Below are 26,471 nucleotides of genomic sequence, written 5' to 3'. Positions count from 1 at the left end.
ATTTTCTGGTGGGTCAAAGCATAACAAACATCATTTTTACCGTTGAAATACCCTTGTCATTTCCATACCCCAAAATATAATGAATATTAGGCTTGTTTGACTTATCTTGAGTTATGGATATCAGTGGGCGGGGTGGATTCTTCCGATGTCGGCCCCACACATGAAAAACCTTGAGAAAACAGGTTTTCAAAAAAAATTTAATTAAACAAGCAGCAAACGCTGCTACTGCTGCCATCCAGAGGAGGACGCTGGATGGCAGCAGCAGCAGCGTCCTGCTGCGCTGGGACGCTGGAGCCGGGACAAGCGTCCCATGCGTGGGCCCCACCGTGATGTGTCTTGAGCATCCACACCATGCACTTGATGGCCCCTTAGGGCAGTGGGCCCTCCTCCAAAATTCAGCCGTATATATGGCTCAGGTGGCCCACATCATAGGAAACAGTGAAGGTTGAACGTCTACCATTGGAACCCTTCCTGGGTCACATAAGTTTTGGATTAATACGAAATTTGTTTTTCCTGTTCATCCAGGTCTGTGCGACCCTATCAATAGATTGGATGGAAACAAACGCTATGGTGGGCCCCACGTGGAACCCACAATGATGCATGTGTTTTATTCACACCGTCCACCGCAGTGGATGGTGGAACCCATAGTGAGGTATGTGTTTTATTCAGACCGTCCACACCTGGATGGTGGGACCCACCATGATGCATGTGTTGCATCCAAGCCGTCCAACCATTTGAAAGATTATTTTAAAGCTTGAGTTCAAAAATGAGTCAGATTTAAAGTTCAAGTGGACCCCACCATTTAAAGTGGTGGACAATGACATCCACCGTTCAAAATTTCTAAGGGCCATAGTAGTTTCCTATTAAGCTGATATTTGTTTTCACTATCTATCACTATGTTAATTTATGAACAGGTTGGATGGGAAACATATGTTATAGTGGGCCTTAGGAACTTTAATAGTAGAAATCATTATCACCACTTATATTTGGGTGTGGCCCATTTGATGTACACATGGGGCCCATTGGTGTAGCCTATTTGATATGTATATGGCTCATGTGATGTGGCCCACTTGCCATATGAAGGCCCATTGTAATGAATTCGAGGCTCATGGGTTATAGCCCATTTCAATGTACATGAGGCCCATTGGTATGACCCATTGATGTGGCCCACTTGATCAATATAAGGCCCATGTGATGCGGCCCATTTGATGTATCTAAGGCCCATGGGTTGAGGCCCAATGGGTTGTCCTTAAGGTCCATTGCAATGTGTGATTTCCATGGTTTGTGTAATGATGTTTTATGGCAGGTCATGCCTTGGGAGCAATGCTGGTTTGACGTCCACATTGTAAGAATAATATTAGTTAAATGTCCGCATTATAACTCTCCCTAGGGCCCATTGATAGGCCCGTACCTGTTGTGTGTAGGCCATCTAGGCCCATCTTCATTGTAAGGACGGTTCATCACTTTATAACGTGCTTAGTATAGCTTCCATGATTCATGCTCACACGCATCATATATATGTTTGATATGAGGAATGTTTGATCATAGCATTAGTCGTTAAGCTGAGACATTTACGGGACTCCTTATGAGACGGAGTGCCCCACATGATCGCGCGGTACGCGCAGGATTGCTGCATGACTGACGGTGTGACTCATGCATTTCGCATTGTGTGTCGTGATCACTGCACGCCCTAACGACATCAGGGCCGTAGCCTCCACAGGCACATCATGGATGGTCGTATCGGATACCGAAAATATTGGCTCTAGCATTGTGGGCAAGTAAGATGTCCTTGGGTGAAAATCTCAGAACCTTTTTGGTACCAGGAAATGCTCCAACGTCTACACCGAGTGGATACACGAGCGCCCGAGTGCCGAATACCAGTAGGTCGCGTTTCCCACTGTGTCGTGGTTGGTTGGAAGGGGGTGTGACCTTATCCACTCGAGTGAGGGGGCTGTAAACTAGGCTGAGTTTGACTAGCTCACGAATGAGTCTATTATCGACGAGCCGGGTAGGTATTGACAGACTACTGGTTAGGCGGATAGTATGGTCTCTTCCACTTGCTTAGCTATACAGCTAGGGAGGAGGCAGTTAGTGTGAAGTGTATTAGACCCCGGTGATATCCAGAGAGGAACTGTACTGATATGTGTACTTGATGAGGACTGACATGCTTGCTTTGCATCTCGCATATGATATTTGACTACATAGGCCTCGCATCGCATGGCCTTGGTATGACCGATAGCATTCATGCCTTACATCGTATAACTTTAGTATAGCTGAGAGCATTCATGGACTTACCGCATATTTTCGCATTACTCTGATATTATACACTTGACGCTTCCCTTGCGCACACACTTATACACCCTCTAAGCTTTTGTAAGCTTATGCACGATAGATGCATGCAGATGACGATAGGACGCAGTCAAGCTGGGGCAAGAGCGTGCGACAGAGCTTTTGGAGATTTTATTATATGCATGTATTTCATTTTTAGTATTGTACTCAAATGATTATATTAGTGGATATGTGGTGATGATTTTATTCTTGTGACTTGGTTATGCTTGGGTTATGCTCCATTACAAAAAAATAAAAATAAAAATCATACTGAAAATCTTCCTTGTAGGATCCCGAGATCGGAATCGGGCATGTGAGTGTCGGGATCTGAGAATGGGGCACTATGGAGGCTGTCGGTGCCAGATTTGGCGATCGAGAATTTTGTGAGCCCGTTTTCTGAGTTTGGGGCGTGACAAGTTAGCTCCAGCTTTAGTTTAAGATGAAGAACCTTGGTGACTTGCATTTCTTTCTTGGTATTCAAGCTCACAAGGACTCTTCTGATTTACACTAAAGGTATACTAAATATATTAATGATCTTCTCCGTCGCACTAAAATGGCGGGAACTAAACCTTTTCCCTCACCATGTTCATCAGGACTTCGGTTGTCCCTTATTAGTGGTGAGCCACTTACTGCCGATCAAGTGACAGAATATAGGCAAACGGTTGGGGCATTGCAATACTGCACCCTCACCTGTTCAGACATCTCATTCTCTGTCAACCGACTCTGCCAATTTATGCACTGTCCCACTTCCTCTCATTGGTTTGCAGCCAAAAGAGTACTAGGATATCTGAAGGGGACTATTCATCATGGTTTATGGTACACAAAAGGTCCTCTGTCTCTTCAGGCCTTTTGTGATTCTGACTGGGCAAGAGTCTTGATGATCGTCGATCGACTATAGGTTATGGTATTTTCCTTGGCTCATGCTTGGTGTCTTGGTCAGCTAAGAAATAACTTGTGGTGGCTCGATTTAGTACTGAAGTTGAGTTTCGAGCTCTTGCCCTTGCCAATGCTGAGTTGTATTGGATATAGATGCTCCTGCAAGCTCTTTGCATTCCACTTACTCCTCCTATTATTTGGTGTGATAACAATGGTGCTTTAGCCTTGGCTTCTAATCTTGTTTTTCACACCAGAACTAAGCACATTGAGGTGGATTTTTCATTTCATTCGAGAGAAGATTGCTAACAAGGACATTTCTCTTCAGTTCCTTTCCACACAAGACCAGCTTGCTGATGTGTTCACTAAGGGGTTAAGTTCAGCTCAGTTCTGTCTTCTTAGAGATAAGCTGCGGGTGTGTCTCCTCCCCTCCAGCTTGCGCGGGGGGGGGGGGGGGGGGGGGTTAACCAGAAAACACCCGTAACTTTGACTGAGATCACTGATAAAGACAATCAAATCCCTTGATCTTCTCCAACAACCTTAACAAATCTCTCTTTTGTATTTTAAATTTCAAATCAAATGTTTGTTAGAGTTGTTATTATGTTGTTATTTCCCTCTTTGTTTATAAATTCAAATCTCTTGTAACCTACAATATCCTAAGTGTATATATATATGCAATATACCTCTCGAATTTAATTAGGAAGCCTGAATTCCAAACAATTCAATCTCTGTCAGGCCACTCATAGCCCCTGAGTGTTCCTAGCTAGGGCAAGGTGGGGGTAGTACCAAATATGCATCCACCTGAAACCAAGAATGTGGGCGGGACCCTAACCGTTGAGCCTAACTCAGCATTTGCATTGTATATCCATGCTGTCCATATATTTTCTAGCTTATTTTAGGGTGTTTTCCAAAAAATAAAGTAGATAAAATTCGTAGGTAGATCACACTTTGGGAAACAATGATTATTGACCATTAAAAAACCTTTCATGGGAGTTGTCACGGTTTGGGTGAACGGTTTTGATTATGGGTTTACTATCTACAGACACGAGTTTAATTTCCTACTAGTGGATTATTGAGTTTGCTCCCCATAGACACATGTTCAATTCCCTCTGAGTGGATTTCTCAATACATGTAGTTGGAAGGTGATTACATGCATCTACAGGATATAGTCTCCCTGGTGATACCTTGTTGCGTAAAAGAAAAGGATATTTATTTTTTCCTTTCATTCAGGTTTGTATGACATTATCAATACTTTGGATGGGCAATAAACATTACCGTGGACCCTAAGAAGTTTTTAATGGTGGGCGTCTAATGACCATTGTTTCCTACTGCATGGTCCGCCTGAAAATTGTATTGCTTCATTTTTGGGACAATGCCTTTAGATATGCGGGCAAAACTGATGAATGGCATGGATTTACAATTCATACATCAGAGTGTGGACCTTACGGTCTTTGTCCCATGCACATGTCTTTTCCAAGTTGTGCTTCCAACAACCATAGTTGGTATTAAAGCTGTGGGGCTCACCATAATCTATGTGATCTATCTACACCATCTATCTATCTTGTTAGCTCATTCTTGGATACAAGGTAAAAAATGAGGCAGATCTAAACTAAGTGGACCACACTATAAGAAACATTGGGGATGGAATGCTTACTGTTAAAATCTTTTAGGGCCCACCACACTTGCCATCCAACCTGTTCATATATAGTCACAAAACCCCAGTTAAAGGGAAAATACAAATATCAGCTTGATCCAAAACTTTTTGGCCCGGAACGTTTTCAATGGTAAGCATTTAATCCCCCCTATTTTCTTTGATGTCCCTTGAACTTCTGATCTTGAACTTTGGATCTATTCATTTTTTGGGCTCATCCCGGAATGAGCCAGCAAAATGGATGGATGGTGTGTATAAAACACATATATCCTCATGGGGCCAACAGACCATGGGGCCAACAGACCTTACTCGACAGTTTATATCCATTGATTGGACATTGACTTACTGAACTTAGGCTACTAGGAACATTCTATAGTAGTGCTAGCACAGCATTTATAAAAGTCCAATTATTACAGTCTGCAAGGTGATGGGGTTATACACGTGCATTCATCAAACCGTCCAAAACCCAATGAGTTACTATAGATAGATCATAATCCAAAAATATCATTTATTTACCAACAACAACTTATAATCAACAGATATTTACTTATATAATCTGATCGTTTGAGTAGTTTTATCTCAACCGTCCAAAACATTTATTTAAAAAAAATCCTTAAATTATTGTACAACTTGTCTTTTTCAATTTTTAATTTTTCGATGTTTTACCCACCCGGATTCCTCAATTTCGACGGGTGCGGCCCCGGTGGATTCCCGAATCAAAAGAGGTAGGGTGGGTCTCTGACTGTGAGCCGACGATGATATGTACGCCTTGCATTAAGGATCCAAATCTCAGGTGGACCACACCACGTGAAAGAGTTGTGATTGAATACTTACCATTAAAAACATCTCGTGGGCCAACCGACTGTTTATTTGCTATCCAACTTGTTAATAAGATCACAAGGATCTACGAAGGACCGTACAAATATCAGCTTGATACAAGACTTCATAGCTCACAATTACTTCTTAATGGTCAATCACTTCTGTTTTTTTAGTACGGCACACCTGATATTTGGATCTGTTTTTTTAATTTTCAAATTACCTTATCTTAAAATGAGCTTTCAAAATAGATGAACGGTGTGGATGTTACGAAAATACATCACGGTGGGCCCCATTGTCGGTGAGGATGCAGTTTCTACGGTTCTATCGGATTTCGTCCTACTCCCGCCTGTCTCTAGCTACGAACGGGCAGGCACACGGTGATGTATCTGTTAATCCACGCCGTCCATTCATTCTATAAGATCATTTTAAGGTATGTGAAAATGAGGTAGATCCAAAGCTCAAGTGGACCACACCAAATAATAATCCTCGTTGCATCATACCTTAAGCGTTGGATCTGCCTCATTTTTGTGCAAATACATTAAAATAATCTGAGATAAGGGATGGACGGTGTGGATGAGAAGATACATTGCCCATTCGTGGCTAGAGATGGGCGGGGTAGGACGCAATCCGCATCCGTTCTATCCATGCCACGTGCACAATTTTATAGTGCAGGAGTATAGCCTACCATAGTCTGGCATAGCACCAAAGATTTTCTCTTTGCATGACATGTTGTCTCAGGCTCGATTTCCTTTCTATACTTCGGTTCACCCCCCTCTCTGAACGAAAGGGAGAGCGGAGTTTGTCTTTCCTCCCAAATCTTCGAAAGAAACTCCGAAATCATTCAAACCCTAGAGTCGTTTTCAAGGGTTTATCTTCTTCTGCAAATCGAATCCTTGAAGGCTCGATAATCTATCACTCTTTCTCTTGAATCCAAACCCTGCATCTGCCAAAATCCCTGCAGCGGCAGCACCGGTCTGAAATCATGGGTTCCGGTACTTCTCTCTCTCTGCCAAATCTCATCCTTTCAATGTTTCACCCTCATTCGATGAAATTTAGGGTCGTTTGGATGCCTGTAAATTGGTTTAGCTGTAAATGAAATACAGGTAAATGATTTACAGGCAGTGTTTGGATGCTGAAAAATGCCTGTAAATCACTCGCAGCTTGAAATCCATATGAAAAGCTGTGATTTCATTTAGCTGCAAATGAAATCCCTGTAAATAACTTACAGACTATCAGAAGACAGACAACTATTAATCTGCAAACAGATTACAGCCTAAAGCCAAACAGGACAGGCTGTAAATGATTTACATCTGCAAATCATTTACCACTTATAAAATTTACAGTCATCGAACGAGTCCTGGTTGTTCTCGTTACTTCTCTAAGTAACTTTTTTTAACTGCGTCGATCAATGGTGCCATATTCTCTTTTATTTTCTAGTTTGATTTTAGTGTATATTTCATGGTTTTGTGATTGTTCTGCTTCTGCCTGTACTGTTGTAATAGTGGTATGTTATTATTGATAAGGTCTCAAGTCCAATCGGTTGGACTATAATTTACAGTTCACCAAGCAACTAGCTTCAACCTATCGAGTCCATGCGATATCCAATCTTCCAATAGGTTGGTCCCACCATGAGGATCACCTTGTGCCAAATTCAGCCTCATCCACTCATCAGGTTGGCCACACCAGAGAGAACAACGCCTAGCTATTGATAAATAATAAGACATGTCCAGTCCACTTGATGAGTGGATTCAGCTGATTTTTGTCATAGGTGATGCTCATGATGTGGACAACCTATTGGATGGGTTGGATGTCTCATGCACATGAAAGGTTGGAACTTGGAAGTTATGCTACTTATGATTTTAATGCTCGAAGTCTGACAAAATCCATGTTGTCTCAATAGGGGGGCTAATTGTGGATGGACCACAGATGACCAAAGTGATCAAAATGACCCTAACCATTCAATTTGTTGTCTATTAAGTAAAAGTTAAAAATAGCCACTTGTCCAAAATCAGGAGGCAGAATTAGATGTTTAAGATCGTCTGATCAGTTGGGCATGGGGGTGATGCTCCATGAACATTTTGGCCCTAGTATTTTTGCTGGTCTCGTTGTACGTGCATGTGTGTATGATTCGCTCTTTTGAAATGTCGGCATACTGGCAGCGTAGCTTGGCCCTTACTATTGTTCCTGGATTCACTTTGGTGAATTCGAGTTATTATATGCACATGCGTGCGCACACACTGATAGGTCCCAAACGTAGAGTGCAAATGCTACGATAATTTGTTTTCTCTTCGGGCGAGAAATGTACCACAATTTGAATGCAAATTACTTGACTCCTATTAACGAAAACATTGGCTGCTTAAATAAGCAAGGCCATGTACAAACAGTCCGGAATAAAAGGGAAGTTAACAACTAACAACACACGCAAAACAGAGCAATAACAAACTGAAATAAAATGACGTAAAACTCGCGATGTGTTGCGTGAAATTTGCAACGACGGATGACCCTTTCTTTCGCACGTAAACTGCATGTAGGAATGGGAGTCCACAGTCCATTCCTGCATGGACTCCATGTACTGCACGTCCCCAGCTTATCCCAAATATTTGGGATTTGGCTTTAGGCCTCTCTTAGATCGTTGTGGCCTATCAATACCACCCCCCCCCCCCCCCCCCCAAAAAAAAAAAAATAAAAAAAATAAAAAATAAAAAAATGTGGACGCTTGTCCCCAAGGTCCATAGAAGGAAAGCTTTCACTCAAAGATTAGTGGGACTCCCACGTGGCGTCCTCGACTGGTAGATGCTTCCACTGGACCAGATTGTCTTCTTCAAATTTATTTCCCCGTTTGACCCAACGATTGTCCAATATATTCTGCGGTTCGAATAACGGCCCCTTCATCATTCACGGGCGGTAGTTCCTTTGAAGGTGTCGCAAGCTCACCCACACATTTTTTTAAGAGCGAAACGTGGAAGACAGGATGAATGCGGGCTCCTTCCGGCAGTTGAAGTTTGTATGTGACTGCCCCAATTTTTTGTATCACTGGATATGGACCGTAGAAGCGACTAGCTAGCTTTTGGTGGGCTCGTTTGAAGGAGGTCTGTTGTCTGTAGGGGTGCAACTTAAGAAACACCATATCACCAACTTCGAATGACACATCCCGACGTTTTTGATTCGCCAACTACTTCATACGATTAATGGAAGTCTCCAGGTTGCTTTTGAGTTGGCGCAGCAGCTCGTCGCGAGCCTCTAGGCTTTGGTGTACTTCATGCACCGAAGAAAACCCACTATGGTAAATGGGAATGGAAGGAGGTAAACGCCCATATAATGCCTGAAAAGGGGTCATGCCTGTGGACACATGATACGTTGTATTGTACCAGAGCTCAGCCCATGGAAGGTAGTTACTCCACTTGCGTGGCCATTGATGAACCATACCCCGGAGGTATTGCTCAACACAGCGATTGACAACTTCTGTTTGTCCGTCCGTCTGTGGGTGATAGGCGGAACTGAGTTGTAGCTTGGTTCCCGACATTTGAAAGAACTCCTGCCAGAATTTACTGATAAAAATGGGGTCCCTATCGTTGATGATGGACTTGGGTAGGCCATGCAATTTAATAATTCCGTCTACAAACTTTTCAGCCACGATTTTAGCAGTAAAATGATGAGTTAAGGACAGGAAATGAGCAGACTTACTCAAACGGTCGACAACTCCTAGGATCGTGTCCTTGCCGTGGGATGTTGGCAGCCCTTCAATGAAGTCTAAGGTGATGTCGTCCCATACTTAACATGGAACGGGTAACGACTGCAGGAGCCTAGCTGGAGACAATGTTTTAGACTTCATCCTCTGGCATATTTCACATTTTTTTAATATATTCTTGCACCGTCTGGTACATTTTTGGCTAGTAGAATTGTTGGGCTAATTTCTTGAACGTCCGCAAGACCCCAGAGTGTCCTCCTATTTTTGTATCGTGCATTTCATGGAGTAGTTTCGCCCGTAATGCTGCCAGAGAAGGAATGACTACTCTCCCTTTAAAGAAGAGTAATCCATCACGCCACGCATATGGCCCATCTAGTTGAGCCTTAGCCAAGTGAGTTAGAGATTGGACGTAAGAGTCTCCTTCATAAGCTTTTTTAATTTCATCCCATACGGTCACTGTCGGCACATGCAGATGGTGAAGAACTGGACTACCAGACTTGCGTGAGAGGGCGTCCGTTGCTGAATTCTTGCGGCTCGGGCGATAAATAATCTCGTAGTCGTAGCCCATTAGCTTGACTACCCTTTTCTACTGTTCTGGCGTAGCCACACGCTGCTCCAAGAAATATTTCAAGCTACACTGGTCGGTGAGGATGAAGAATTTTTTTCCTAGGAGATAAGGTCGCCATAAGCGTATGGCCTCCACAATGGCAAGCATTTCCTTGGCGTAAGTTGACCAAGATTTTTTTGTAACCCCCAATGCTCGACTCATGAATGCTATAGGCCTGCCTTACTGCGATAAAACTGCGCCAATTCCCTCCCCAGATGCATCGGTTTCAATGGTAAAGGAGTCATTGAAATTAGGCATAGCTAATGTCGGAGTAGTTGTCATTGCTTGTTTGAGAGCCAGAAAGGCTGCGTCAGCTTCATCATTCCAGCCAAATTTTCCCTTCTTGAGCAAGTTGGTCAGGGGTCGCGCTATAATGCCATAGTTTTGAACAAACTTCCGATAATACCCTGTCAAGCCTAAAAAACCACGTAACTCAGAAATATTAGTGGGGGGTGGCCATGCGACCATGGCTGCAATTTTACCGTGATCAACCTTTACTCCTTGATGTGTGACAATGTGCCCCAAGTATTCCAGTTCCTGTTGGCCAAATACGCATTTGCTTGCCTTGTCAAAGAATTGGTGTTGTCGCAAGGTCTCCAATGTTTGCCGAACATGCACCATATGTTCATCCCACGTGGGACCATATACCAGAATATCATTAAAAAAAACCAAAATGAACTTTCGAAGGAAGGGTCGAAATATTGAGTTCATGATGGCCTGAAATGTCGAGGGTGCGTTACAAAGGCCGAAAGGCATTACGAGATATTCGTAATGGCCATTATGAGTACGGAAAGCAGTTTTAATAACATCGGATGGATTCACTCTTACTTGATGATAGCCGGCCCTCAAATCAAATTTGGTGAAGTAGCGCCATATAGTTCTTCCAGCATATCGTCTACTGTCGGAATGGGAAAACAATCCTTGACGGTGGCGAGATTAAGTGTGCGATAATTTGTACAAAATCGCCAATTGCCATCCTTCTTTTTTACTAGTAATACTGGCGACGAGAAGGGACTGGTGGTAGGATTTATGGGCCCCGAATCTAGCATTTCTTGGACCTGCTTCTCGATTTCAGCTTTCTGGAAGTGGGCGTACCTGTATGGGCATACGTTAATCAGCTCGGTCCCCTCTTTCAACGTAATACAATGGTCCACTTCACGTTCAGGTGGTAAACTTGGGGGCTCCTGGAACACATCTTCATATTCTTTCAACAACCCCTGCATACTTTGCTGTTTATCTTCAGTTGGTGCATCAGGTGGTGCGGTTTCCATGGTCGGCTGAAAGCACACAGCAAATAACGCGTGTCCTCGGCGGAACTCCTTTGATATTTCTTTTAGTGAAGCTGCCTGAATGGTTTGCACGTCCACTCCTTGCAGCCTTCGGTCTTGATTTTCCCAAATAAAATCCATGGTCAATTGCTTCCAGTTACAAACCACGGATCCCAGCATTTCAAGCCATTGAATACCAAGGACAAGATCAAGACCTGATAAGGGCAGAGAGAAAAGGGTGAGATAAAATTCGGTGCCCTGTAATTCTACTCGTACCTTATCGTAACGCCCCTGGCACGTTAGTTTGTCTCCATTGGCCACTTGGACAGGAAAAGTTTCCGTAGGTATGACTGGCAACCTGAGCATGCTTGCTAAACGGTTGCTGATGAAGTTGTGTGTCGATCCACTGTCAATCAAAACCATTACTTCGTGGGGACCCATTTTCGCTGTTACACGCATGGTTTTCGGTGCTGTCCATCCCGTTAAGGCGTGCAATGTGATCTCTAGTTCAAGCTCAGGTTCTTGTACCTCTACTGTATCTCCCCTGTGGTCATCTTTTAGCATTTGTTGATCAGTAATGTCCTCACATATCATATTACCTGTATGCCCTTCCAAGAGTAACAACTGTGGTTTTTGACATCTATGGCCTGCTGTAAAACGTTCATTGCAGTTGAAACAGAGACCTTGTGCCCTCTTCCTCTGCATTTCCTCCCAAGACAAACGCTTAATGGGTCCCGCAGGTGCAGCAGGAGCTACACGGGTGGCTTGTGGAAGAGCTAACGGAGCTCTTGCAGGTGGTAACCGCATGAACCTCCTTTGCCGTGCAAGCTGATCGTCCCTCATTCGTGCTAAGCTAATGGCCTCTTTGAGTGACTGTGGCTTAAGCATCCGAATTCCATCCGCTATTTCTGCCTTCAAGCCGCCCATGAAAGTCCCCACCAATGCCTTCTGAGTCCACCCCTGGACCCTGTTGCCGAGCTTTCAAACTCGCGCTGGTAGTCCCTCAAGGTCCCTAGCTGTTTGACACGAGAAAGAGCTTCGTCGAAGTCCTCACACTGCGATGGTCCGAAGCGAGCCCAGAGTTCTTCCTCAAATTTCTCCCATGAAAGCACGTGTCCTTCGTCCCGAAATGTCATGCGAATCGACTGCCACCATTGGTTGGCCTCTCCTTCCAAATGGTATGCTGCCATGGAAACCTTCTGGACTTCCGCCGTGCCCTGATATTTGAAAAACTGGTGTACACGGTTGAACCATTCGGTTGGGTCATCTCCCGAAAATCGTGGAAATTCCAGCTTCACCGTTTTGGCGGAGATGATTTGCTGACCCCCATCGATGCCTTCTCAGTGATGTTTGCCGTGGTTGGGATTTTCCTGATTTGCGATCATCACATTCGAAAGTCGATTGAGAGTTTCCTCCATTCGCAACAGTCTTTCTTGAACTACACCGAGTCCAGACTCCAAGTGCTCAATATGCTCCCTGTTAGTTCCCATTAGCAACTTGGCTCTGATACCAATGATAGGTCCCAAACGTAGAGTGCAAATGCTACGATAATTTGTTTTCTCTTCGGGTGAGAAACGTACCACAATTTGAATGCAACGTACTTGACTCCTATTAACGAAAACATTGGCTGCTTAAATAAGCAAGGCCACGTACAAACAGTCCAGAATAAAAGGGAAGTTAACAACTAACAACACACGTAAAACAGAGCAATAACAGACTGAAATAAAATGACGTAAAACTCGCGATGTGTTGCATGAAATTTGCAACGACGGATGATCCTTTCTTCTGCACGTAAACTGCCACGTAAACTGCATGTAGGAATGGGAGTCCACAGTCCATTCCTGCATGGACTCCATGTACTGCACGTCCCCAGCTTATCCCAAATATTTGGGATTTGGCTTAAGGCTTCTCTCAGATCGTCGTGGCCTATCTCACACACACACGCACACACACACACACACACACACACACACACACTGATGCAACTAAGATTCATAACAAAGAAAACTTAGTTGCAGTCTTGCAGACGAGAAGATCGTTGTACCAGATAATGCAGAATTTTACTACACCTCGCTAATCTGTTACCAAAATAACCCCCTTCCATTGTGACCATTTGAAGGAAAACACTTTCAATAGTGTACTTTCGATTAATAATCATCATAATAACATGCCCTATGTATGTGTCATACGCCTACATATGTAGATTTGTATACAATAGTTCCTTTTTGGTCTTAACTCTCTTTCCCAATAACATGTAAATCTGGACTTGCTAAGAATTATTAGAGCTCTAAACAACTAAGAAATTATGGATTTTCATGAATAATTAAAGAAACAAATTACAAAGATTCCAAATTGAACACGTACTAAAAAATAAAATACTATGATCATTACTGCAGCGTGCGCGCGCACACACAACTGTATCAGTATTATAGCATGTCACTGTAACTGCATTATAGCATGCTACTGTAACTGCATTTTAGCATGCCGTGAAGGACCTAACCCTGTGGGATTTGATTGTATTGATTCCCACTGCCTTTGGGACAAAAAACTTGTCTGTGAAGTGATAGCCGGTTATGAACTTATGATCCATTGAGTTGATTTGTCTCTATAGTGTTTCTTCTTTAGATTTTGTGAAAGTTGTTGGACTTGGCATATTCCATGATGTCGACTAGGCACGATGAAGATCAGATTACCTTTTCTTTTCTTGTGTCCTTGGTCAACATCCTAGCTTTGATGCATCAACTTTGTTGTCACAACTCTTGAATCGATGCGCTCCAATTGCTGTTGGTATGGAACCAACACAACAATCTCAACAATGGCTGTTGTGTTTTTGTATCCTTCTCTTTCTCTGTGAAACAGCGATCGTCCATCAGGTTACCTTTGATTCATTTGCATATCCACCAGTTGAAGAACTTTTGAATTGGCCCATTCGTGGATTTAGCAAACTACCCAATGGTTGTGGATCGCGGCACTCCAACATGTCTTTGTTGGATCTTCAAACCCAAGGGATTGAGATTTACGTGATCTTCCCTTTGATGTTGGTGATCTATGTAAGGTTGGGAAACTTCTGGGAGGTTTTTGATCAATTCACCAACTTTTCTCATCCCATCTTGTGCTCTATTGAACTCTTTCTTGATTTCCTTAATCTCCTCCTCCCAGTCCATCTCATCATCCCTATGAGATCTAATTGCATCATTATCATCATGTAATGCCTTATCCCAACTAATTGGGGTGAGCTACATGTATCCATTTCCACCATTCCACTTCATCAAGGGCCATAACTTCAGTTAGACCATAGGTTGTCAAGTGTTTTCTTATTACCTCCACGGCTCCCCCTACATCCTTTTGGGCCTTCCCCTTGCTCTTTTAGAGCCTCGTACTTGCACCAACTCATGCCTTCTAACTAGCATAGTTCTTGGTCTTCGTTGCACATGGCCAAACCATGTTAATCTACTTTCCCTGATCTTATTACCTATTGGTGCTACTCCTAATTCCCTTGAATCCATTCGTTTCTAATTATATCCTTCGTCTTTGCACTCATCCATCTGAACATCCTCATTTCAGTTGCACATGTCCTATGGGCATGTTGTTACTTAACCGCCCAACATTTTGCCCATTAGTGTTCATAGTATCGGTATCGTTACATACATCACTGGCTGGGGATATGGAAACATGTATCGATATTGCTGATACCCAGAAATGTGACTGAGGGAAACATTGGGGAAACATAGGGAAATTGGTGAAATTTCTCAATGAAAATTCAAGAGATACTAAAATACACATATTTGCATATTTAGGAATCAAATAATTGCAAAAAGATGCATGCATAATAAGTTTTCCTTTAATAGGGGCTCAAAAGCATGTAACACTGACTTAGGGCCTGCTTGATTTACTAAATCCTTGGTAAATAAGCTATTATTACACTTTCAGTTTGTTTGAAAATACGCCGGTATTTCCACTATGAAAACCAATCCAAAAGGGCCGGTTTAAATTTGTGGGCCCCACCTTGATATATATGACATATATCTGTGTCGTCCATCCGTTTTACCAAAATATTTTGAGGCATGAGCCGAAAAATGAGACAAATCCAACACTCAAGTGGTCCACACCAAAGGAAAAAATGGCCCCAAGAAGTTTTTAACGGTAGGTGTTTGGTTCCCTTTTTCCCATGGGGTGGTCCACTTGAGCTTTGGATCTGCCTCGGTTTTTGGCTCATGCCCTAAATTCAGCTGGCATAACGGATGGACGATATGGATAAGCCACATACATCACGGTGGGCCCCACATATATTTTGCTCCTCCTCGATTTCGTGTTCAAAAAATAAGCCCATCAAATCAAGCATTGGGAACCATGTGGTAATTACTTAAAGGAAATAATCATTATCCATTTACAAGGTATTTATTGTGGATTTGGAAAATCAAACAAGCCTGTAGGGAAACATTGAGGAAAAATGGTGGAATTTTTCAATGATACTTTTGGAGATGCTAAAATGCACATATTTGCATATATAACAATAAAATAATAGCAAAAAAGATGCATATTGTCACATTTATGAATCAAATAATAAGTTTTCCTTTAATGGGAGCCTAAAAGCATGTACCGTTGACTTGGGGAAATATGAGGAAATTTATGAATCCATTTATCCATCCATCCACACATGCACATACATACATAAAAACACACACGCGTGGTCCATCCATCCATGCATATGTACAATGACACACACACACACATTCGTGATCTGGCCATCCATGCATGCATACACACACATACATCCATTCATGCATACATGCATACATTCATTCATTCATACATACATCCATCCATGATCCATCCATCCATGTATGCATACATATACACACACATACAAACATGCACTTCATCATACAACCATGCACTTGTAAGAAAAAAATTGGAATGGGATTTTTTTAATCAATAGATTTTTGGCGATATTTCGAAAATATCGCCGATACATTCACAATACAAGTGACACATGGAATTTATACATTTGAAAACATTGGTGATACATCGGCGATATTGATATAGTAGCGATACTTAGTGATATTATCACCGATTCCTAGAATTTTTGATACTACTAGTGTTATTGGTATCACCGAGCTAGTGATACTTGATAATATTAGCGATATTATCAATAATATCGCGGATACTTGAAACACTGCTGCCCATAAAGCATGGTTGGTCTTGTAAGTTAAGACTTTCCTATTAAAATTTCCATTCAGTTTGATTGGTACGATGATTGCATAAAACTCTAGAGGCACATCTGCATTTCTTCCACCAACCTTGAATTCTATGGGAAACATCCTTTCCGCTCTCATTACTTTCATGGATTATTGATCTATGATATCGGAGGTGGTCATTTTGGGAAACTTCCTCATTTCCATCCCTATTGTTACTAAAATTACACTCCATATATCTGTTCTAGTCCCACTAAATTTAAATCCTTTAGATTCTAAAGCACTCCATAAATCTAGTTTGTGTTTATGCCGTCCCTCAACTTGCCTATCAAAACTATACCATCTACAAGCAACGTATACCATGGGATATCTTCCCGCAAATGCCTTGTTACCTCGTCCGTAACCAATGCAAAAATGTATGGGCTTAATGCCGACCCCTGGTGCAAGGCTACAATAATTGGTAACTCATTTGTCTCTCCACCATTGGTTCTCACAATTGTCATCACTTCCTCGTACATATCTTCAATAATGTCAATTTATCCTCTTGAAGCTGCTTTTTTTTTCCCAGCACCCTATCATGTGCTTTCTCTAACTCAATAAAAATCATGTGGATATCCTTCCTTGTCTCCCTATATTTCTCCAAGACTCCAACAATTGTCTAAGTAGGAGAATAGCTTCAATCGTAGACCTCCTTGGCATGAAACCAAACTGATTTTCCGATATATTTGTCTCATGCCTTAGTCTTTGCTTAATTACTCTCTTCCAAATTTTCATAATATGGCTCATAAGTTTAATTCCATGATAGTGCAACTCCGTATGTCTCCTTTATTATTATAAATAGGTACCACAACATTTTCTTCGATCTCACAATCTTGTTATACAACTTTTTCAACCAAAATTTACCCAACATCTCCCATGCACTTTTAAACCTTTATCGGTATACCATCTGGTCTGAATGCCTTTCCCATTTTCATCTTTCTCAAAGCTTCTTTCACTGTAGATATCCTAACCCTTCGAAAACATTTATGGTCTACTATGTCATCTGGATTTTTGGTTCCGTCTTTCGTATTCCCCCAAAGTGGTTATCATTTAACAAGTTCTGAAAATAGCTTCCTTGCCTTACATTGATGTCATTGCCCGTGACTAGAACTCTCTGGTAAATTGTTCTTAATGCATCTTTCTCTCATTTTTACAAGTTTGAAGATATCTTTCTCACCTTCTTTCATCCCCATTCCATTGTAAAGATTATTATAAACCTTAAGTTTAGCCCCTCTCGATACTTTCTTGGCAATCTTTTAGGCATTTTTATATTGTTCTAAATTTTCATCGTTTCTAGTTCCTTCTTAGGTTTTGAAACATGAATGTTTCTTATTAGTAGCTTTTTGACATTGTCATTTCACCACCAACTTTCCTTACGCGAGTGGTTTTTCCCTCTGGATGCTCATAAACGTCTTTTGCCACTTTCCTAATGCACTCAACCATCTCACTCCGCAAACATTAACTACTTCCTCGGCATGCGACTCTCCTCCTATTAATTTGAATAACATTGTTTTCTCTCATTTTAAATTCCACCACCTCATTTTTGGATGCCAATTAATTTTTCTTCCATCTCTTAATACAAACATCCTTAACCTTTAAGCAATGTTGCACGGTCAAGCTCTCTCCTGGTACAAGCTTGCATCCTTACATATTGATTGTTTTGTTGTCCCAAGTATAAGGAAATCTATTCGGCCCGTATATGATTTACTTGTAGAAGTTATTAAATGTCCATCTTTCTTTTTAAAGTATGTGTTTTGTTAGAGCTAGATTGTATGCCATAGTGACAAAATTAAGGACACCACCCTGATCTCATTCCTTCTCTCAAGACCATATCCCCCATGCACTCTCATATCCTCTACTCTCTTTCCTACATGACCATTTAAGTATCCTTCCACATATATCCTCTCTTCCTTCGGAATTCCTTACATTAGTACATCCGTAACCTCCTAGAATTGACTCTTGATTCTATCCCTTAACCCTACCTGTGACAAGATATGCACTTATAACATTGATTATCTCCTCTCCCAGCACAAGTTTTATTAATAAAATCCTGTCACTTACTCGCTTAACATTTACAACTTCATCCTTTACATCTGTCTGCCACTATCCCTACCCATTTCTATTATTATCTTTTTGTATATACCAATATGGCCCCTTTCCACTTGGTATTTGAGCTCAATGTATGCTAACTCTCCTTTGTTTGATCGTTATTTGCTAACTTCATACTCAATAGTGTTCCTATATTCCATTTGGTAAGATGAACACTATTCTCCTAGACTAGCTTCTTCACTCACGCCAGGGTGTCCCGTATCCGTTACGATACGGGCGTGTCGGCTAATATGTATCGGTAACGACCATGGCCGTTATGCGATACGGGGCCGTAACGGTCACCCCCCCCCTCCGGATTCTGTAGCCGTAATGGCCGTTACGGGGCGTAACGGTCAAAAAATGGCCTTTTTTTGTGCTTTTTAAGGTCTGTTTTTTCACTTTTTTTGAAACTTCTTTCTTCTAAATTCTTCCTAAATCATTCTATAACTATTTTCGACTACTCTTAGCTTGATATTACAAATAAAAACAACTTATATTAAGGATTTTCTTGATTCAAATCTCTGTGGGCCATTTTCCAGAAATTCCTCAAAAATAGGTATTTATACTTTTTATTCAATGTTCTGCTGTTTTAATGGTAGAATATGATGTGTTAATCATAATAGAAGATATTAATGTCCATTTTACAGATTGTTGTTATCATTTTATATTTTTTTCTAATATTTTTTCTATTTACGCACTATTTTCGACCATTTTTTTTTTTTTTAAAAATTTGAAAAATTATTTTTTATTGAATGTTTTGATGTTTTAATGGTAGAATAGAATGTGTTAATCATAGTAGAACATGTTAATGTTCATTTTACAGATTGTTATTGTCATTTTATATTTTTTTATGAATTATAAAAAATAATTGCAAACACCTACACATGTAAGATATTTTCATATTACATTCATTCTCATATATCTATCATTGATAGTTGATAGTTAGAAAATTAAATATATGAGTTTGCAGTCAAATCCAGGTTGTTTGGTTCATAAATTCTTCAGACAGTCCGATACAACTTCTCACCAAAGAGTGGACCATTACACCACCATAAACATGTTCCAATTTATAAATGAATGCATATTTGGAATGTTTAGAATATTCTGGATTTAATCCATATTATTTCATTTTTTTTTGGCTTTTTTTGGCTTTTTTTTTTTTTTTTTTTGCACCGTTACGGGCCGTTACACCCCCGTATCCGTATCGGTATCGGAGGGCACCGTTACGCCAACCAATACCGATACGGGATGCCTTGACTCACGCACATCCAGAATGGCATGCGAATCCTCGTTTACTTTTCATAGCAACCGGGCGTTGTTGTGGCGCGTTGCTTCTGGGGGATGCGTTAGCCAACCCTTGCCCATTTCTCATTGCACCTGAGTTCCGATGCAGCGTGTCACTTACAAGGAATGCCCTAGCATGCGTTTGGAATGTCATATCGTTCGGATTCATGATGAAAGTAATGGCAAAGTTTTGATGTTGGCTGCCAACCTAACACAACCCTCCTCCCTAATCCCAGCTTGGGATTGGCAATGAAAGCACATTACTCCCACAGGCGCTTTGTCATAGACTATTACGTAGGTTGATTACAATCATGCGCTATCAAATAGTCTATTACATGGATTGATTACAATCAACCGAATGAGTTGATTGCTGTCAACAAGTTATCTGATTACATCACATATAATAGACTATTAGATAGGTTGATTACGGTCAAGCGCTATCAAATAGTCTATTACATAGGTTGATTGCAATCAACTCAATGAGTTGATTGCAGTCAACAAGTTATCTGATTGCATCACATATACACACTAAATTTCTGGTTGCATTTTTAGTGGCTAGCGGTTTATTTATTTATTTTGGAATTTACACTTTTATTTTTATTAGCGTGGTAGATACACAGATACATGCCCTCATGCTGGCAAATTTGTATGGATCCATTTCTCTATTGGTGACTAATAGGAAAATACCCTATTGTGCACGTAAGTTGTACGTAAGTGGTACATGTGGCTCCCATCATGGATAGCTATGCCGAAACAATCTCCTCAATTGGACAATGGTAATTGATAACCTTCCCTTTTTTGGCATGCACATGGATGGTTAAGAAAAAGTAAACCAATAATCCACATTCAATGGAAAAAGCCGAAGGTTGGGTGACTAGAATCTTATGATTTGGGAGATCTGGGGATGTTGCCTGATGGAGGGAATCAGATAAATCGTTTGGAATTTGGACAACCTAATCATGGGCCCTACACAAACTAACTTCATGTGCAGAAGGGAAGTTCCATATTAGTCATTGATAGAGAACTCAACCTTGTATGTTTTCAGAGAGGGAGGGAAGGAGACCTTGTTTGGGTAATGGTTGGTTATGTGTTCTATTACTCCTTTATTACAATAGTATAATCTTTTTGGGGATTTGAGGTTTCGAATTACTTGATATGGCTTATTTTCTTGCTTACTTTGGCTTAAAATTTCTGCTGATACTTCTTCTTATAAAGCTATTCTTTTACTACAAGAAGATCATAGTTTTTGAGAACTTTTTTCCCCTTGATTGGTGGCATTAGATGCAGATATGGAGGATTATGGGTTCGAGTACTCTGAGGAGGAACCCGAGGAGCAGGATGTCGATATCGAGAACCAGTACTACAACTCCAAAGGTACTTCTGAAGGCCTTTTACCATGTCATGTTGAAATTTAAGCTATGAAGGATTTGTGAAGTGGTATTGGTGATGAGTTGGATAAATCAATTATATTATATGCTGCCAAAAATAGTGCTTTGTGTCTTTTCCTTTAAAAAAAAAAAATAAATCTTTTCCATTATAGAAAGCATAGCTTGTTAGAAGAACGAGTTCATAATTGGATAGAGAAGAACAAGTTCATAATTGGATAGAGCTTTCAGGCATAAAATCCCAAGTCATTAGTACATTTATCCCTTTTCTTTATTTGCCAAGGAATTTGCTTTATTTTGAAAGATTAATTCAAGAGAAAAAGAATATGTTGCCCCTTTTTTTTTGGTATCTGGGAAAATTAACTGCCATGAAGGGTGAGGACCCCCTTTAATAAGCCAACTAAATTGATCCCATTCTATAGAGTTGAAACACCTTAGAAGAATGAGTTTATAATAGTATAGAGCTTTTAGGCATAAAATCCCAAGTCTTAAGTACATTAGACCCTTTCCTTCTTTTGCCAAGGAATTTGCTTTATGATGAAAGATTAATGGAAGAGAAAAAGAATGTGTTGCTATTTTGTTTGGTGTCTGGAAAAATAACTGTCATGTAGGGTGAGGGCTCCATTAGTCAGGTGTTTCAAACTTTCAACTAGTAAATCGATCCCGTTCTAGAGATTTGAAACACCTTCCTAATGAGTTTGCATCCCTACTTGATTCACCCAAATGATGGCTGTTTATTGTTTCAAATAGTGCCTGCAAAATCATCTAGCTTTTAGCATTTCCTTTTATTGTTGCCATCAAAATTCGGCTTCAAGCAACCAGCAGGCTGCGGGTATGCTGCTGGGAAGTTGACGTCTTGCACCTACGCTAAGCGGAAGTCACTATTGCACTACTCCCTCTATTTCATTAATGATTGCACCTTCTACTCCCAAATGGAAGAACGGATGCATGATTGCTCTCTTTGAGACATTACTATAATCCCTTGGTTAACTATCTTGGTATATGCATAAAAAAAGTGGAGAATCTAGCATTTTGCTCTTCCTCATGAAACCCCACACAACCTGGAAGTTCAGGAATAATCACAGGCCCATTGTGCTCATCCCAGTCAGCTGACAATAAAGATAAATCAAACATTATGTGCCTGAGTGTACCAAATTCAAGAATCTTGTATTACGGATGACTGCTTGGTTGCACGCATCATCAATTCCATGCTTCATATATTACAAAAAGTTAATGGAAAGTGATGGTCAGAAATCATATGATCGTACGATCTAACGTTGCATACGCTACTAAACTTTAATCTAACTTGTGACCTTAGGCCTAGCACGCTTCATATACTACTAAAAGACATTAGAAAGCAATGTTAAAAAATCACATGATTCTACTATCTATTGTTGCATACACCACTAGACTCTAATCTAACTGGCGAAGTTAGACCCATAACGATGTGGGGTTAACGATGTGGGGGAAGAAACCCCCTTCAATTCTTGTTGAAGAGTCATGAACTAAAACTCAAGCCCTTTCTGCATCCAAGTTTTCCACACAACCTGATCAATATGAAAATTTAAATGTTCAATCAGGCGAGCTTGTGGTTCCGATGCCTTTTGAAATTGATCGAGAAATGATAAGCAAGGAGGAGAACATCTATCCTAAAATTGAAATGTGTCTAACTGCGGTTGAAAGTAGGGGGTAGGTGAAGGGCCATGACTCCTAAAATTGCCACGATTTTGATAACTCGAGCTGGGTTTGGTTCACGGCTGTAACTCCATTCTCTCATGTGCGTGCCATATGAGGGCGTTCATGTGATCTCACTTTCATGTGTGAGAGGGGGGGTGTCTTGTGGGGCGTGCTTGGACCCCCAAGGTGAGGCCCATTAATGCGGGGGCATTATCACACCGGGCTCCAGTGGGGTGGCCCGTGGGATGCGGGGGCATACTCGGGGTGGGCGGCCCACGGAACCCATGTGATTTGGGACCTGTGTGAAGCGGGTGGCTCGTGTGAGGCGAACCCATGTGATTTGGGGCCCATGAGGGGGCAGAACCCATGGATTTGTGGCCCACGAGGAGGGTTCGGTCGAGGACTTAACCCACGGATGTAGGGCTTGGGCTATGAGATAAAGGGATCGATTCACCATGATCTATTAGTTCGAGCTTTTAGAGCAAGTGGTTAATTGTCCTGCATCAAATTGGTATTAGAGTGAGAGGTCTCGTGTTCGAGACTCCTCACCGGGGGTGATTAATGTAGGGGCATTTTCACACCAGGCTCGAGTGGGGTGGCCTATGGGATGCGAGGGCACACTCAGGGTGGGCGGCCCGCGGAACCCATGTGATTTGGGGCCCACGAGGAGGGTTCGGCCGAGGACCTAACCCATGGATGTGGGGCTTGGGCTATGCGATAAAGGGATTGATTCGACATGCTCTATCAGTTCGAGCTTTTAGAGCAAGTGGTTAAATTGTCCTGCACCACACATGCGGGCATTTTTCTCTCTATCTAGACGGCCTGTGCAATTTTCACTATTGCCTTCTGACCATAGTTGTGCAGCCAAGCCTCGAAGACTCAAAGCGTAGCACAGAGATGGATAGGATAGGGGAGTATCATTGGTTGTGGAGCTCAACCTCCTGTTTAGACCCATTGAGGGACACTTGTGATCGTCATATCATCATCAACCTGACAAGTCTTTGGTTCATATTGTCTTTTCATGGGAACCCTCTTCCAGTTCTCCCAATGTTTCTCCTCTTTTGGTGCTAATGGCCCTAGTCACTAGCGAAGAGTTTTTAGTTGCCATGGATGTTTTGCCAATGTAGGTGGTCTCTGGTTTAGATACAAAGATAGGGAAAGAAGGTGGTTGCTTAATTGACAGAGGGGGGTTTGTCCAAGATTGGGTTAGGCAAACATCTATCCATGACTTGAAGCATGAAGTGGGACATGTAGGGAGAATGGTAGGTGTTACTTTTGGTGACTGTGATGAAGATGTTATTCCTTTGTTTCAATTTATGGAAGAGGGGTCTAGAAGGCAAAAATCGTTGCTTAGAGAGTTATCCAGAAGTCTCTAAAAGGACACAAAATTGATAGGGCTTGTAACATCCCGAATTTTCACGGCTAGAGTTTATACTCGTGCTTGAGGAAACTGTGTTAATAATGTGAAACTTGGATGCTTTAAAAATCGCACCATTTTTTTTCCATTTAGATCACTTCCAGTTACATTCATGAAGGTAATCATTCACGAGAATAAAATCAACTGTCACTATTATTAAAAGAATTCAATAAAATATCAAGTGCCCTCTCAATGGGAGTTTGTTACATTATCAGAGTTCGTAGCGGAAGTATAAAATTAATTTATAAAACTATCTTCATATTATTTTAGTATAATCTTCCATAAGGAGATGGTCCTCTAGGTCTTCAATCTTACATCACCTGCATCATCTGTACGGTTGGGAGAGGGTCAATGCCCTACTCATAGTGATGGTTATCCTTTAAGTTTAACAATAATTCAAGAGATTCATAAAAGTAATTGTAAGGGTCTGATATGTCCCATACTCCACTAATACGAGGGTATCAGCATGCGCAAACAGCCTACACGAGATGCATGCCTAGCAAAGCGTGTGCGGCTCATCATATGTAGTGATCATCACAATGTGGAAAACAATGTCATGATATCTGGCTCAACCACACTCTCACTATACGGATATTCGCCGGCATGTCTGATGCTACCATGGATTTACGTGAACACCTCAAGGCGCACAATACATGAGTCGAATGATTTACGTGACATGATTTATTCATGGAGCGACTATTTGTGACATCCAATCCCAGCAGTGATGTGACACTGCGTTTGCGAATTACACATCGATTTGTGCACCACTACCCAAAACCCATGGAATTACGTGACGACCAAGAGGATCTCTACCCAGAGCGCATTATGCCCATATAGATTATTTGAATCACTAGTTGTGATACATTTGACCACGTCGCTTGCACTTATAGAGAATACAAACTGAATCATGGGGGTTTTGGAATAGCTTTAAAGATAAATAGAAAAAGGCCAATATAATAAAGAGAAGAGTGACAATGGTCAACTCAAACAATGGCAATGGCCAACATAACAAATAGGAGAGTGACAATGGTCAACTCAATAAAAGATGAGTAGCAATGGCTAACTCAACAAATAGAAGAGCAGTAATGGCCGATTCAATAATAAGGAGAGTGGTAGAGCCAACTCAATAAATTTGACAAGGCAAGGGCAAGGCCTGTATCCATGGCTCCACATAAATTAAGAAAGATCACTTGTAATCAACGTTATACTGTAAGCTAAAGGCAAATAATTGATGGTAAAACCTATAATTGGAGGGAAGATTCAGAGTAATATGAAGGCATGTAAAAGGCAAAATAAAATAACATGAAGGCATGTAAAAGGTAAGATGAAATAACAGGAATGCTTGTAAAAGATAGGATAAATATAACAACTTAAATTAGTGTAAGCTTAAAAGATAAAACCCTCACCTTATGTTGTCGTATCGTCTTCTACTTTAATTCACCTGGTTCAAATTATATTCTAGATAGTTTAGGTATCAATAAGCTCCAACCTATTAGTTTTGGTCCCATCCTATGATGGAGTCAGCTTGTTCTTGTAGCTGGAACCTATCAACGAAACTTTAGAACGTAAAGGAAAGAAAAGAAAAGAAGGGAAGTAAGTTAGGAGTGGCTGGTTGGATCCGAACCAGATTAGCCGGCTACTCGACAGACCTCGGCGTTCTTCCTTCTCTCTTTCTTCTTCTCTCTCCCGCACCTGCCTCTTCCTCCTTTTCTTTTCTTTTTCTCTTCTTTTCTTGCTATACGTCCAACAAGTGGGCTGGTCATTGCTCTCTCCCTTCTCTCTCTCTCTCTCTCTCTCTCTCTCTCTCTCTCTCTCTTTCTTTCCTTGTTGGCGTGGAGTTGGGCGGTTTTTTCCCACCACCGAATACCGAGCTTTTATAAGCCTTTAGTTCAACGGAAAGGGGAATCTTGGTTGAAAGCGGTTGCATCTTCCGCACTTGGTTTATGCACAACAATCCGTAGCTGACCTATCTAGATCTTCCCATCGTTTCTGCCAATATGATGGGAAAGTCTCCAGTTTGAACGGCCCAGGGACGGACGGTCGTGATATGTGTTTTTGGAACCAAATAGTCATCACCGTCTAGCACTCATGCGAGGAAGACGACTGTTCTCCAACGGTAATTCTAACTCCGACCTATATTCTCTTGAGAGTC

The 26,471-nt window shown here is 41.4% G+C and overlaps 1 protein-coding gene across 2 annotated transcripts in view; it reads left to right on the top strand.

Annotated features, from left to right (window-relative positions):
* The first annotated feature begins 6,418 nt into the window (after positions 1–6,418).
* Positions 6,419–26,471, top strand: part of LOC131251053 (COP9 signalosome complex subunit 2) — a 37,969-nt gene continuing 17,916 nt past the window's right edge. Inside the window, exons 1-2 of one of the 2 annotated variants that reach the window (XM_058251523.1) lie at positions 6,419–6,663; positions 21,128–21,214. In XM_058251523.1, the coding sequence (XP_058107506.1) occupies positions 6,654–6,663; positions 21,128–21,214 (97 nt within the window). In that variant the 5' untranslated portion in view covers positions 6,419–6,653. Of the gene's footprint in view, positions 6,664–21,121; positions 21,215–26,471 lie in introns of both variants that reach the window. The other variant, XM_058251522.1, reaches the window with a different exon arrangement.

The sequence above is a fragment of the Magnolia sinica genome, chromosome 7, assembly GCF_029962835.1.
Source record: "Magnolia sinica isolate HGM2019 chromosome 7, MsV1, whole genome shotgun sequence".
NCBI lineage: Eukaryota > Viridiplantae > Streptophyta > Magnoliopsida > Magnoliales > Magnoliaceae > Magnolia > Magnolia sinica.
This window is presented reverse-complemented; position numbering and strand designations above follow the sequence as displayed.